This window comes from Periplaneta americana, chromosome 2 (genome assembly GCF_040183065.1).
Source record: "Periplaneta americana isolate PAMFEO1 chromosome 2, P.americana_PAMFEO1_priV1, whole genome shotgun sequence".
NCBI lineage: Eukaryota > Metazoa > Arthropoda > Insecta > Blattodea > Blattidae > Periplaneta > Periplaneta americana.
In genome coordinates, this window is record NC_091118.1 from 13,408,934 (window position 1) to 13,425,408 (window position 16,475).

The 16,475-nt window shown below is 36.0% G+C and overlaps 2 protein-coding genes across 4 annotated transcripts in view; both read left to right on the forward strand.

Moving 5' to 3' along the window:
• The window catches only part of LOC138713674 (26S proteasome non-ATPase regulatory subunit 10-like), a 340,028-nt gene that overhangs the window by 197,597 nt on the left and 125,956 nt on the right, over nucleotides 1-16,475 (forward strand). The gene's annotated exons all lie outside the window — the stretch shown is intronic.
• LOC138713760 (serine beta-lactamase-like protein LACTB, mitochondrial) overlaps nucleotides 1-16,475 on the forward strand; it is a 31,107-nt gene that overhangs the window by 6,507 nt on the left and 8,125 nt on the right. The window contains exons 2-5 of one of the 3 annotated variants that reach the window (XM_069846176.1): nucleotides 1,891-2,072; nucleotides 11,130-11,403; nucleotides 11,708-11,770; nucleotides 15,266-15,419. In XM_069846176.1, the coding sequence (XP_069702277.1) occupies nucleotides 11,131-11,403; nucleotides 11,708-11,770; nucleotides 15,266-15,274 (345 nt within the window). In that variant the 5' untranslated portion in view covers nucleotides 1,891-2,072; nucleotide 11,130 and the 3' untranslated portion in view covers nucleotides 15,275-15,419. Of the gene's footprint in view, nucleotides 1-1,890; nucleotides 2,073-11,129; nucleotides 11,404-11,707; nucleotides 11,771-15,265; nucleotides 15,515-16,475 lie in introns of those variants that run through there. The other 2 variants (XM_069846167.1, XM_069846156.1) reach the window with 2 other exon arrangements.

Sequence of the window (16,475 nt, forward strand, 5' to 3'; positions counted from 1 at the left end):
TACGTCATAACACACAAACAACCAGCCCCCACCATAAGAGCAACACAACCGACAAATGCACATCGCAGAATTCAAGATCACCAGTAGTTCAGGAGACACTGATGAAGACGCAACATCACGTCGAAACTGGCCATCTGTCCAAGGTATATACAATAGCGTGCAAATTAATCCGAACACGACATATTTTTACATTTTCTGTCATTGTTGGCCTCACAGCTGCTCATACCGCTTTAATTGACATCTGTAGTACGTGTAATTCCATTGTTGAAGGTCTGTCATTATTTTTTTTATAATATGTGACATTTTGCCTGTCGTTTTGTACTTATAAGCATTTCAGTTGTGTTGAAGATTTAATACTACAATCCTGTGTACATACATTCTGTCGTCTTCACAAATGGATACAACTCCACGAAAACGGTCTAAAATTATAACATTAGCAGAGCATTCTTCTATGACACAGAGGCAAATTGCTGCAGAATGTCACATCGGTTTGGCTACTGTTAATTCGATTATAAAATGATACAGGGAGACTGGATCCATCACATCCCAGAAAAAAGGAAACTGTGGCCGGAAAAGGAAGACTTCACCTACAGATGATCGTTTAATTGTCAGGAAAAGTAAATTAAATCCTAGACTAACTGCTGTCGACTTAACCCGCGAATTAATGGCTACCACTGGGGCGAATATTCACGTCACAACAGTGCGGTGTAGGCTTTTGGAAGCTGGACGAAGGGCTCGTAAGCCTATTAAGAAGCAACTGCTAACCCCTGTTATGTGCAAAAAACGCTTAATGTGGGCAAAATTACATCAACACTGGACAGTGAATGACTGGAAGAATGTACTTTTTTCCGATGAGTCTCATTTCGAGGTCCACGGCCACCGTGTTTCTTACGTACAGAAAGGATCCGAAAAAGTAACATTAGCTCATCTCCAACAAGCACCCAAATACCCCCCTAAAGTAATGTTTTGGGGTTGTTTTACACATGAAGGGCCTGGAGCATTAATACCTATCAAGGGAATGATGAATTCTGACAAATATATTCACTTATTGGAAACCAGAATCGTACCCCAGCTGCAAAAATCATTTCCGGATGGCAGAGGTGTGTTCCAACAAGACCTGGCACCATGCCATACGTCTCGAAAAACTACAGAATTCTTCAACAAGAAGAATATTCAGGTACTCCCCTGGCCAGGCAACTCACCCGACATCATCCCCATTGAGAACTTGTGGTCAATTTGCAAAAGAAGAATGCAAAAAATGGATTGTTCTACAAAGGAGAAGATGATTTCTGCCCTCATTGGTGTATGGTTTTGCGATGAAGAAATGAAGAATATTTGTGGGAAATTAGTGGAATCCATGCCAAATCGTCTCAAAGCTGTTATTAGGAACAAGGGAGGCCACATAGATTACTGAGGTATGTCTTAGATCCTTTTTTTTATACCGTTTGAGTGTTTTTGCATAAGTAATTACGTTGTTCGGATTAATTTGCACGCTACTGTACCTTTTTTAAAAATTTTAACACTTTTTAACGTGTGACTAAGCAATTTTATGTTTTTAACAAATAAAGTGTTAACGTGAACTAGAATCAATGACAAAAAATACCGGTAACTTTTTTCTTTATTCTTAACTTATAATAAATTGTCTTACTTTCATTAATCAGGTAATCTTTTCGTACTTTGATTTCTACTGTAATTGTAAATGTAATATTAATTGTAGTTTTATTCTTCATATTATAGTTGTAATCCACTGGTAGAGAGGCGGAGAAGGCTGGCGATCTTATCTCTACCAGGTTAAATAAATACTAAATATGTATGTGAGTGGTGGATGTTTTTACACTTTTGTTTTAATAACTACTCTTTTAATCTTTGCTTATTTCACTTTATTTGCAGCTTCGCACCTTCTTTACTGAGCACTTGCACACAGGTGAAGAAATCAGACTTGTCCTTGAAGGATCTGGCTACTTCGACGTGAGAGATGGCAAAGACGAATGGTTGCGTTTTGAAGTAATTCCAGGGGATATTATAATCATATAATACCTTCAGGAATATATCGTTTCACATTGGATTCAAAGGTTAGTTAAATGTGACTTTTAAAATTTTAATCTGTTCTCTTTGCGCTGTAGAAATATCACAGTCTAATATATACAGTCACAAAGCTTGGGATGAATTTGTGCATTTCTCGCTATAGTTGCTAGTCGCTTGGAGTGCTGTGAGTACTAGCAACCTTTTATGTTTATACAGCCAGTGCTGACATACTGCACAGAAATTTTAATTACTTTACCTTTCATAAACGAAATAGAATATGTTCAAAACCAAGCTCTCAGACTCATTACTGGTGGAATCAAAACAACTCCAATAGATTCTATGAGATTCCTCACTAATATTACCAGCTTCAAATTGACAATAGAAGAAAAAGCACTGATTCAATATGAAAAACTTGATCAGATTACCAGGAAACAATTGGCATTCATACAGTCCTCTCCGTAGATTAAAAACTAAAAAAAGTTTCATATCCATGGTTCAAGAATTAAAACAGAAAATCAACATCCCGAATTTAAAAGAAAACTTACAAATTAAACCAAACCCTTTAACTCTATTAAATGTTGTTGTTTTCTAATGCCAGGCATTTGGCAATAAAGTCATTTGACCTCTTACATTCCAATATTTTTCAAAGATATTATCATGGCCAGCCACTGAAGCACAGATTTTGAGGTGTTCCGAATCCATTTCTTGGTTTGAGTTGCACAATGGGCAGTTAGGGGACTGATATATTCCAATTCTATGCAGGTGTTTGGCCAAACAATCATGGCCTGTTGCCAATCTAAATGCAGCTACAGACGATTTGCGTGCTAAATCGGGAATTAACTGTGGATTTTGATGCAGAGAGTTCTATTTTTTCCCTTGAGATTGTGTTACCAGATTTTGTTTGTTGAAGTCTAAGTATGTAGATTTAATAAATCTCTTCACAGAGTAATACGTAGATTTAGTAACAGGTCTGTAAGTAGCAGTGCTGCCCTTCTTTGCTAAAGCATCCGCATTCTCGTTTCCCAGGATTCCACAATGGGATGGTATCCATTGGAATAGAATTCTTTTATTGAGTCATATTAATTGAGAGAGCATTTTAGTTATTTCTGCTGTTTGGGATGAAGGTGTGTGTCTAGAGACTATTGATAGAATAGCTGCTTTGGAGTCTGACAATATAACTGCATTCTTAAATTTATTGATGTGGCAGAGAAGATTCCCGAGACTTTCACTTATTGCAATGATTTCACCATCAAAACTTGTTGTTCCATATCCAAGAGATCTATAAAGCGAGAAGAGACAGCACGTAACACCTGCACCGCCACCTTGTTCTCTGGAGATCAAGGATCCGTTGGTGTATAAATGAAGCCAGTTTTGTGGAGGGTACCTAATATTAATTGTCTCTAAAGACAATTGTTTCAGAATATGACTTTTACAAGTGAGGTTACGTGTGTGCGATACTTAAGAATGAAATGAATGGAGTCCACGGGCGAGACTCGTTAACCGAACCACCCTGGGGAAACGTATCTGTATTTCCTTACCTGCCTTCGACATGTAGCCTAGGGGGTGGGAGTGCCATCGGTCACCAACAGAAGGACATTGCCACGTGTAATTCCGTGGGCCACAAAATTATGTTTGTAACAGATTTACCAGCGAATGATCGTCAGGTTTGAATTTCTCAGAATTTAACAAATAAGTTATATCTTTCTTGGTTCGTTAGGAGGAAGTTTGACTACAATTGCAACTGCATCTACAGTTTCGTCTAGGGAAATAAAAATTTTGTCTGCCACAGTTTTCTGTAGGCAAACCCAGCAATCTCCAGTCGTCCCTCTTTTTCACGTTTCTCTTTGTCTCCGCATATCTTAATGTTATCGTAATTATATCAACCTGCTTTATTGTTATATTTATATTACTATGGTCTTACTAATAAAAACTCTATATACAGACGTTTAACTGTCTTATACAATGAGTACCTCGTTTATAAGTCGTGTGTAAATTTCTTACTAATAATCACTACATATGTCGTGTATAACAGTATAACTGTTACACAGCTACGTCATAGTTTCGTCATTAGTTCATTACGAAAGGTAACAGAATATCTGAGGTTCTCTACTGCATCCGGTAGAGCGCTCTAGTGTGCCGTGTTAAGTATCGATAGTACAACTGTCTCTGATCGATTACCACACTATATTTTGGTCAAAGAGTACCAACTAGAGCTGTGCTACACGTCTTGGGATTCTGTGAACAGGGATTGCTCTTGAGGAACTCTAGACATCATCTTGTAAGATCCAAAATTGCTGCCGCATTAAGAAATAAGGGCTGGATAGTAGAAGAAGAAATCTCCTGTCTAGCTGAAAATGGGTCAACGAGACGAGTAGATATTTTAGCGTACAATGCTGATACTAAACAGGGCATCATTGTGGACCCCACGATACGTTTTGAAGCAGAATGTCATCAGTCAGCCGAGGTCCACCTTGAGAAGAAGTCGATCTATGAGCCTACAGTCAACTATTTCAAGCTGAAATATGCCTTAATTCACGTTGAGGTATTCGGCTTGCTCATAGGTGCTCGAGGGGACTATACCAGCTTTTTTAGAAGAATTTCGACGGCAGTTTGCTCTGCCAATATCTCTGAGGGATGACATTGTGATAATTGTGTTAAAAAATCCTGCCAAATCCTAATTAATCACATGGTGCCACATTAATAGCAATTGTAATTTTTCACGCCCTTTTCTTTGTTTCCCTTCTTTAAAATTTAATATCTATGTTTACATATGTATAATAATTTTTTTGAGGATATCCTGTACTGAGTCCAGAATGTTGAATGTAGGCAGAGTAGCAAGACGATGTGGTATTGATTTCTTAATAGCAATTGCTGTACCACCACCTTCTCGTTCCAATCGATCAGAGCGATAAATGATATAATTACGTAGTCTAAATTTCATATGTGGCTTTAAATGGGATTCAGTGATACATGCCACATCAATACTATGTATATTTAACAATTGCTTGAATTCGTACAATTGATTGCTTATGCCATTGGCATTAAAGTTTAACAGAACCAGATCTTTGAGTAATGATACAGATTTAAGGGCCATATTCAGTTTCTTGCTTTATAGTGTAAAGTGCAAAGCCTTCTATTATTATCAAAATTTTTGATATAGGGTCACTTGCAGGTTTTAGGCGCTGTAAAGTGTGCTGGAATATATTAAGGATTTTCTTAATATTTAGGCATCGCATTAAGGTTATAATAGCTTTGAGTGATTCTGTCAGTGATTCTGAACCAGAAGAAGAATTAAATGTGTTTTGATATGCATGAAAATACATGGGATCTGGTTTTGGTAATGTAGGAAAGTCAAATGACTGCCACACAGGGGGCGTACTCTCCTTAATTGTATTTTGTTTGTTTCTAATCTTTTGCTGTAGAACAGCTCGTTTTGCAACTTGTATTGGACACTGTCCATAGCTCGCTGTATGGTTTCCATTACAGTTAGCACATTTTGGCAGAGTTGAAGGACCCTTAAATGGACAGTCTGCAAACAAATGACTATTGCTACATTTAACGCATTTGATTTGTAAATTACATCTCTTAGAAGTGTGGTTAAATCCCTGACATCTGTGGCACTGAATCACGTGTGGTTTTGGTTTGTATGTTTCTATTTTTATTATGTGATGATCTATATCTTTCAATTGAAAAATTGTCCTTGAATGTTCGTTATTTGGTAAGGTAACTATCCAGACTGGTATTGGACGTCTTTGTGTACTTCCATCTTCTATCAAGATAGGGACAGATAATTGTCGAACATGTTCAATCGCATATGACAATTTTTCTAGTTCTGTTTTCAATGTTTCTGCTTCGACGAAGGTGGGAAGTCGTTTAATAACTACTTGAAGCAATTTGTTTTCTCTAGGCTCATGAGAATAAAATTGTATATTTCTAGCTATAAGAGTTGAATACAACTTATCATAGTCAGACCTGTTGGCAGTGTAATATCTTATACCTTCGTGCGTATAACTAATTTTCCTTGGATTTGTGAGCAATGATTGTAATTTATTATTTTGGGCAAAGAAGTTTCCATCTGGTAATTTACTCACCGTTATCGGTGGCATTCTTGGCTGTTTTGTGTGTTGAGGCTTATCTCTTGGTATTGTTTCTTGATTAATAAGTTGTGAAGGTCCTGTGTCAACACTATCAACTGTAGTTTCCAGAGGGGAAAACCGATTGTTAAGAGTTACAGAAGGATGTACCATATCTTCAAGTTTTGAATAGAAGATTCTGAAATGCTAAATATAGCAGGATTTGGTTTCATCTTGTTAGGTTGATCTTGCTCTTTCGTATCATTACGAATTCGTGAATAAGTCTTCAGATTCGTAGGAAGCTGAAATTTAACACTCTGACGAGGCGGCATTAATTGTGTTTTGTAAATCGTTCATAATATTTTGAATGTGTGGCCCTTCAGCCATGTAAAAGTTTACACTGAACACAATAACTTAATTAAAATTAAAAGAAAAAAAAGCAAACAGCAATTCCTTAACACTGAACAAAATAAGATATTTAAACTTTATTTTGTTTCTATATTCCTTAAATATTAAATTAAAATAATAACCTAGGCAAAATGTGCGCGTTGTTTACTTTTTCACAGCCTTAAAGAATTTGCTTAAAATCAATTGTTATTCTTGTGGATCTGGAGTATTTTGCCACTCTGATAGCAGATGTCTCTGATTCAAGGAACTGTCCTGCCATCTATTACAAGAACATTGAACGATGTGGTGTGTGAGTTCGCCATCTCGGCTTTTTTTAGCCGATGCGCGGCTATTTATTAGTCAATGTGCATTGCCAATATAAGGCCACACAATAATAGATATAACATATTATCACTAATAGCGTCTCCTGTAACATTTTAATGCCTTGCACTTTTGATTAATGAAAAATAATCGCGTTTCAGTCTTTCCACTTATCTAGTTTTCCTTCATTTCATCTTTATCGAAATTACTTTACATTATTAGGGTTGGCAGCATTGTGTCAAAGTTTCGTGTGTAAGTGTCAATTGTAGCGAAGACGAAGTTTATGTTATTCGTTCTCGAATAGAATAATGTTATATTTTCTTTGTGACGTTTTATTAGTCCCTTGTGTTTTCCAATAATACGTGGATCGTTGTGATATCATAGAAATAATTAGTTAAACCGTTTTGTTTTATTAGTTACTGTATTTTGTGTCTTCCTAACCTTCCAGGTAAATATTTGGTCGAGCTTAATATTAACGATTCTTGCTGTTTTCAGAGAAAATATTTCTTGGATTATAAGATTGAAGTGTACGAAATAATATTTACCAATTACTAGCATTGTAACGTTAAAGGCAGTGGCACAGCCAGACTTTTAGAGGAGAGGGTGCTAAAATGAGAAACATGCTTCCAAGAACACGACACTGTTTAAATCATGGCCGTTTACAGCCTATATTGTGAATCAATCTTCCTCAGGCCTATTTGATTGCCATGAGAGGATATTGCTAATACACACAACAAATCGAAGAACTGTTCAATAGTTCATAATTTCCAATCATTCTTGCGAAATTGTTCAACCTATAAATTGCATTTCTTTTTATCGCTGGTTGTATAATACCGTGAATATTACCCATAAATTGAAAAACAAAAGCTTCATAAGCCAAACCACCCCTCTCCGTGGCTGCGCCAGTGGGAAAACGCAAAAAAAGTTACTCAATAAATATTTCTGCGTTGATTTCACCAAAAAAAAAAAAAAAAAAACTTAAGCTAGGCCTACACCAAAGGAGGCACATTTTTTTTTCTTTCATTAACTTAAGTGAGATGTTTATATAGTGATTAAATACGTGGTTTCATTTTTTGCAGCCACAAATAGGCTACTTTCAACATAAAATTCGTTTCATACATAGGCCAGTTTCCCTATTTATATCCTATTGTAATGCACTGTTTTAGCCGCCCTCTTTTCTTGTTATAGTTACTAATATAATATGCGAGGGGTCCAGGACGAATTACTAGGAAAGTGGTCATTTTTCGTATTGTATCCTGGACCTCTCGAGTGTTACATTTGTAAGAAATAGGAGGGGGGGAAAGCTAAACAGTGCATTAGAATATATAAAGGTAATTTGCTAGGAGACGTCGTTGCATATAGACCACTTTTACACTAAACTTAACCTTAGTGTATACAACGTACAGTACAACATTAACCTAACCGATTAAGGAAAAGGTTAGGATAGGTTAGTTTAGGGTTTTAGTATATCTTGCGAAAACAAATTTTAGGTTTAGTGTAAAAGTGGTCTATATGCAACGACGTCTCCTAGCAAATTACCAATATAAGTTACAGGTAAGTGTCAACTATTTTTATGGTGAAAATATTTGTGGCTGCAAATTAAAACCACGTGTTTGTCACTATATACGTCACACAGAAGCCAACGGAGGAAAGAAAAATTGTAACTTATTAGGTGTAACTTTCAAATGTTAAAAAAGACCGAATTCTATATAACGCCATGGGAAACAACGTAGATGTAGCACATGGCACCTACCGATATTTTATAGTTGGCTATCGTAAATAAATAAATACATACATACAATGTAAGTTGCCAATAATCTCAGGTAAAACATATATTTTACTAACACATACTAAGTAGAAAATAACATAAAATCACACTGTATTTAAATTTGCCGTCTCATTCTGCATTGCATTCGCAGCACTGCAGAATATAATTTCTTAAGTCTTTTCTCTCTCTCTCTCTCTTTTGCACTGTAGCCTCAGGTTTATTGTGGTTATCACTTCTATTCTATGAATGATTGTGTAGCCTAATGGCTGTGCTCTTGTACAAGTACAGCATGCTGTATCATGAACAACCGGTCTATGTTATGGATGATGAAGATGATATCTGAATTACTAAGAATTGATTGTCCGCTGTTGCATTGCACAATTATCGTCAGTTTTCTGTTATTTAATTTCCAGAGAGGAATATCCAATGAATCTAGAACATCGCACAAATCTTTGAAAAATTCTGATGAGTTACTGTGACTTGTTACAGTTTGTGTTAACATTACTGACTGTGCTGATGATTTCTTTTTAACTTCATTCTCGATAGCAAGTTTGCTATTTGCTGCTAGGATGAGGAGTGTGGAAATAAAAGTCAGCATGCAATGGAGAATATCGTTATCTGTACAGAATTTACAGAGTCTTGGAAAATCCTAAAACTTTATTAAGGTTGTCTGCATTCCATTTGTAAAATAAGGAACAGGTGATTGATTTGTGCAGCTTTCTCTCTCTAAAGCCTTGGGACCAGTGGCGGCTGATTGACTGAGGCAAGTGAGGCCGGGCCTGAGTCACTTGGCTTAACTGAAATCAAATTTTGTGTTTTTATACAATGTATTAGTTATTTGAATGAAGCATATATCACTGTAGAAACATTTGAAAACTTTCATGTATATAGACCTGTTTTGCAGTAAAATGAGTTCCTGAGGCCGGGATCGCTCGTGCCAGGTCTGGCTTGTGATGTAAGACCTGTTTTGCAGTAAAATTTGTTCCTGAGGCCAGAATCATTCGTGCCGGGTCTGGCTTAATGCATTTCATGTCCTTTCGCGGGCTTTGAGTTTACGCTTAAAATGTTGTAGCTGAGGCACAATTCGTCTGGCCTGGTCAGGTTTCACTCCTCACATCCACATTCACTGGCCTCAAGGGTAGAGTGGGGTGGGAATAGCAGTGGTGACTTGTCTTCCTAACTATGCTATAAATAACAAAATTCCAGCTCTTTGGCAGGTAGAGACCCACTCGATTCTCTCCCCTTATGTCTCAGTTTATGACATAAGCGAGGGTGTTCTACTATTGTACTTCGTAGTACAGTAATGAATCTGGGCCAATGTTGTTATGTATTTTGGGAAAATATAAACAGAAACAAAATGAGAGAAGTAATGCTGGTGCAGTTAATTCATTGTTAGAGTGTCCTTTTTCCAGAAAAAATAATACTGAAAGAAAGGAAGTTTTAAATAAGGAGAGAGACTACTGAGATACCTACGACATCGCTGATAATTTTTCTGACACATAATCTTAAAACGCGAGTCTCTATTGCATCCTGGTATGGGCAACATAAATGGTTATGTGGTAATGTGATGCAAAATAAACTTCTCTTGGCCTTGTTTGTTGCTGTCAAAGGAAAAAAATAAAAAGAAAAGAAAGAAAGGGGAATTTCAACACATAATATGGGATGCTTCATCACACTGAAACAATCACTGAAACTCAGGGCATAACAGCTTATTTGGTGAGTGAAATTATTATTTTTCATTGATAGTAATAAGAATAGAATAAGAATAATAATAATAATAATAATACAGTAATAATGATATTAATAATATAATAACAATAATAATTAATATCATAAACAAACATTTCCTATCGGTGGCACTTAAACTAGTTGCATCTGGCCTCAATGAGGATTTCGATCACCGGCCGCTACTGCTTGGGACTCTTCAAGGATTCAAGCTTACTGTCTGGTCTTGAATTGCTCTTCCATGAAAAATATATTCCATCCTACCTTTGCTGTAAATAAGGATGGCAATTGAACTACAAAATAAAATAAAATTCAATTATATTAAAGTTAAGTAAAACAAAAATTGAAATTAATATCAAAAGTCGCAAAAATGGCAAAGAATGAACTACCAAAATTGAAAAAATTAACCTAAAAACGAAACAAGTCCAAAAATGACGAAATTGATCTTAAAAACTGTGAGTCTTACAACCAGAAATCAATCATTAGGATTTATGTACTTATCAACGAAGTCTGCAAATTCTTAGATTAAAAGTAAAATGTTACCAACGTCAGCCCGTGCTGATCATGGTATTGTTCTAACACTGCTGACAGTGCAACATGTGTAAATGAGCAACTGTTGTTTTCCGCGGTCATGAACTTGTAAATTTGTTGCAACTGTCTACATATCAAGACAAACTTGGCATGTAGAGAGTTGCAATTTACTGAATTGCAAGCAAAAGAAAATCAGTAACAAATGTTAAAGTAACCTAGAAGTGATTTATTTAAAAGTGGAAAGTATCTTGTGAATAGTATTTGTAGGTTTCACTGTTTTCTTGCTTTCTGGTGTGCAGGATGGCAAAACCGAATCCTATTCCAGACCTCAAGCAGCGAGTGAAGACCCTGGAGGGACAGGTTCGTCTGCTGCTTCCTCTCATAGAGGAGGTGAGGGTCCTCAAGGAGAGGTTGGACGCGCGGTCCCTGCATGGCCTGGAGGCAAGGAAGGAAGAGGAAAAAGTAGGGAGCAGCAACAACATTGAGGAGCTGAAGGAGAAATTGAAGCTGAGAGAGAGGGAATTAAGAGAAACACAGGCTGAACTGGAAAAACTGAAAGAAGAATCGGAAAGGGTAAGAGTTCCGCTGTTGCCAAATTTACAGTTACTACTGAACAACTTATATTAGGTCACAGTTAAGGCTTTATTCCACAGAACTATTTGCTCATACCAGGCATTCACAAAATGTGTGACGAGGGAAATTGAAAAATATTTAAGACAAATTTGTAGTCATGTACAAAATGCAAAAGATAGAATTAGAAATGTCGTGTTGTTTAGTGCAATACATTCAGTAGTTGGTTGTGAGTTATTCTGTTTCTCATCGCACTGTCACCTTACTGATTCAGCTAAGTCTTAACCTGATTCCTTCGTGGTTAAAGGAGAAAGTAGAACTGAGGCAGAAATATGAAGGAGAGCGCAAGTTGTGGCTGCAGCAGGAGGAAGTAAGTGATGAGCAGTTACCATGGTTACAGACACAGTAATTGGACAGTTGAGGGTACATTAAAGGTTGGAGCAGTAAGCACGAAAAACTTTAAAATAGGCAGACATGCAGACACCAAGGCGTGTTCAAATAGGCACTTTATTGAATGATAAATATGAGTACTCCATTATATATCATAATGTAGTTACAGTAATATTACTGGCAATATCTGAAAGACGAAAATGGCGATAGCTGAGTGACAGGAGGCCGAGGACAGTGAGGAGGTTTCAGTGGGTTAACTAAATTGTGATTTATATGACGCTGCTTGTATTTGCTTTGAACAACCTTCCTTATTCGCCGGCCAATTTACTGGCTATATTTTGTAATGAAGCTGCTTATTTATTTAACTAGCGTCTTATTTTGAATTCCCATTGACTAAAACACACACAATGACAAGTCAAACCTGTCCAACATTAATGCTAAGTCAAAGCAACAAGCCTGTTGATTTTACTAGCAACTTCCAAAGAAATGGGATGTCAGGGAATGAATCTCTTAACAGCTGGTGAATACATCTGCCTTCAGTGCAGGCACGAGCGGTGATATAGGCAGCTGTCTACAAACCATATTTGATAAGACGCACGTGTGGCATGATGTGTTGTCCTTGTCCTGTGTAATTGGGTCCTCAAAGGCTAGTTTCTTAAAAAGCAAAGGTTATGTGCCCCGAGCTTAAGATGAAAAGAAATAATTGACTATTCCTGCTAAAGAAAAATATGTGGGAGAACTGTTATTAAGATATTCCACTGTTATAAACAGTTAAGAAATAAAAGAGGAGATAGGACCATGTAAATGTTTATGAGCTAGCGTATTTTCCAGCCAGGTATTCATTCTGAAAAAGCATCAAGGTACCGACAGAAGAAGCTAGGAAGTAGCATTAAAAGCAGCAACATGTAAATAACACCCTAGATCATATACATTAACAGATACCTCTCTTATATAGGCTTTAGAGTTTGCAGTCGAGGCCGGCTTGATGTAGTTCAATAATCGTCAACAGATGGCACAATGACGAGATGGCACAAGACACGAACTCTGAACCAGTCTGGTCGGTCTAAATCGATTATTTCTTGCTTACGAGATAATCTCGGTATGTACTGTCGATAACTGATGACAATGGATAAATATTATTGGCCTGTATGACCTTGGCAAGTTCAGAACGAGGCAGCTAATTATAGTTGTCACATGGGCGAAGCGAAGAGATAAGATAAAATACGCCTTTGCATTGAATAGAATACAATACAGAGTCGCTGCCAGACAAAGCCAATAATATGTAGACCATGTTATAAAGTTATCGGTCGGCTAAATTATGTTTCGTTATCTCTTCTGTTTTTATATATTTGTCGTGAATATTATTTATATTATGAACTGAGTGTATAACATAATTTATCCGTTAATTGATATTTACTAATGATAAATCCAAAGAACAATGGGAGATAAGGGACTAAACACTGAAAAATAAATAAAATAAGAAAATTTGACGTTCATAATTATAATGTTGTCGGAGTTTTGTTATACTTTACTTTGAATTATTTTAACTTGCACCACAAAAACGTATGAAAATTAATGTTAACATTACCTAATTCTTACATCGTATTACCTATTTAGTTATGATAGTAGTATATTGGAAAATTTGTGCATATAGCCTGATTACAATATATAAGTAATACTATCCTAACCTAAGCAATAGTAGTCTTGTTTATTTCATCATGTTCGTATAATTATACAAAAACAAGAATAATCTAGTTTGCAGCCTGTGATGTCTCGTTTACAGTATTATATAATATACATATTACGATATTTACTAGGTACTTTAACAATATATAGTTAATAATATTATAAAATATACAGGCCTAATCCATTACCAAGAAATACCCCTTCCCTCACATTTTCAATACTGTTTACCTCAAAAGGCCTTCAAACCTTAAAAACTATTAGACACTGGATTAAAATAGTCGTGTTGATGTAGGCCTACAACATTACATTTTTTTGTCACTACTCCTGATCCCATTCTAACAGTTTCAGGTTTTGTAATTTGTAACAATACTAACAATACTGATGGGTCATTCCATAGTGACACACATAACATTTTCGAAGTAACTATGATCTTCACAGGATATTTAATTAAATACGTAAGAGTTTATGAAAGAGACATCACTGTCTTTTAACGTAAGCATTCCAAAATATAAACAGAAAATCTTAATGAAAAGAAATAATTAATAATGTAAAAAATATGAAATATTATATGGTGTGACACATGAACATTTTCTTGCCACTTAATTTATTACCAAAATGGAAAATGTTCATATTATTGTGCCAAATGAGATAAATAGTTGTTTTCCAAAGAATTAAGACACTTGTGTAGTACATGTAACTGCTGACTTACTTTAATAAAAATAACAGTGCCATTAACAAATAAAATATTACGAATTATATTGTGACACACGAACATTTCTGCCAAGTTGATTACTATTTTTTTCAGATGCATATCGAGATTTATACACAGTGCCTACAGTTCTTATTATACAAAGCAACACTTGATTACACTAAAATACACATTCAGATTTAAAATGTCCTTGGTTATTTACAACCATATGTGGTGATATCTCCTGTGTAATATCAAGTGATGAATACACCAATATAGGCTATCTACTTTTCCTCCCATTTGTAGTACTTTCCTTTCTTGAACATCACGGAAACTTTAAATTCTTCGCCACCACAAGCTTTTGTAACTTCCTCTGCTTATCTGACGTCTTTTTTTAAATTGATTATTTAACGATGTTGTATCAACTACTAGGTTATTTAGCCTCGATGGGATTGGTGATAGTGAAATGATATTTGGCGAGACGAGGTTGAGGATTCGCCATAGATTACATGACATTCGCCTTACAATTGGGGAAAACCTCGGAAAAAACCGCACTACCTCATTCTAGTGCCGAGGTCATGGAAAGCATGGGGTTCTACCTCCATGCCCCCCAAGTGCCTTCATGGCATGTTACTGGATACCTTTACCTTATTACTATAATAAAATTATTCTTCAAAAACAAAAGAATGGTTTTAGACCTTCACGATGATAAAATTGTTCTCTAAAAGCAAAAGAATGATTTAGACCTCCACTAGAATAAAATTATTCTTCAAAAACAAAAGAATGTTTTTGACTTTCACTATAATACAATTGATTCCTCAAAAACAAAAGAATGTTTTTAGACCTTCACGATGATAAAATTGTTCTTCAAAAACAAAGGAATGTTTTAGAACTTCACTATATTAAATTATTTCTCAAAAACAAAATGTTTTAGACCTCCACTATAATAAAATCATTCTTCAAAAACAAAAGAATATTTTAGATCTCCAGTCTCCCATTGACTGTTTTGTAGAGTATGATATTTTTTAGTGATCAGACATTTCTACGTAATTGTGCTCGTTTGGAAGAAGTGTGAAGTTATTGGTATAATGTTTGTTACAGGTACTATAATAAAAACGCTAAGGGTCGCTTGAACAATGTTCCATATGTTGATAATTGATGCAAATGGGCCGGTGGAGGTTTCCTGTCCACTGTTGGAGATTTGCTGCACTTTGGGAATGCAGTGCTGTACAGCTACCAGTGGAGAAGTGACTTAGTAAGTGAAGCCATCCAACAACTAGTAAATGAACAGCAGAGAGGTTTTCAAACTTGGATTGGTAATCTCTTTGTTTATGTTGTTCAGTGGTTGAGGTGAGTGACATCATTAGCAGACAATGCTTTAGATTATTTCTGTGGATAATTTTGGGTAATGTTGCCATACTTAGACAGCCTCAGTCCTAGTAGAGAGGGAAGTTTATCTTGGAGAAAATGCTTATACAGGGTGATTCAGAAAAAGCGTGCAACAATTAAACAGAAACTAGGGAATGCTGTACAGAACATTTTGACATAGGAACTTCGGGCCTGCAAAGTCCCAAAAACGAGATATACTATCACTGTTACTGTTTTCCATATCATTTACATTTATTTACACTTACTTAAATGACTTTCAGAGAACCTGCAGGTTCATTGCCGTCCTCACATAAGCCCGCCATCGGTCCCTATCCTGAGTAAGATTAATCCAGTCTGTATCATCATATCCCACCTCCCTCAAATCCATTTTAATATTATCCTTCCATCTACACTCAGTCTCCCCAAAGGTCTTTTTCCCCCTCTGGTCTCCCAACTAACACTCTATATGCATTTCTGGATTCGTCCATACGTGCTACATACCCTGCCAATCTCAAAGGTCTGGATTTAATGTTCTTAATTACGTCAGGTGAAGAATACAATGCGTGCAGTTCTGTGTTGTGTAACTTTCTCCATTCTCCTGTAACTTCTTCCCTCTTAGCCCCAAATATTTTCCTAAGTACCTTATTCTCAAACACTCTTAACCTCTGTTCCTCTCTCAAAGTCAGAGTCCAAGTTTCACAACCATACAGAACAACCGGTAATATAACTGTTTTATAAATTCTAACTTTAAGATTTTTTAACAGCAGACTGGATGATAAAAGCTTCTCAACCGAATAATAACGGGCATTTCCTATATTTATTCTGCGTTTAATTTCCTCCTAAGTGTCATTTATATTTTTTTTTTACTGTTGCTCCAAGGTATTAGAATTTTTCCACTTTTCCAAAGGATAAATTTCCAGTTGTTATGTTTCCATTTCATACT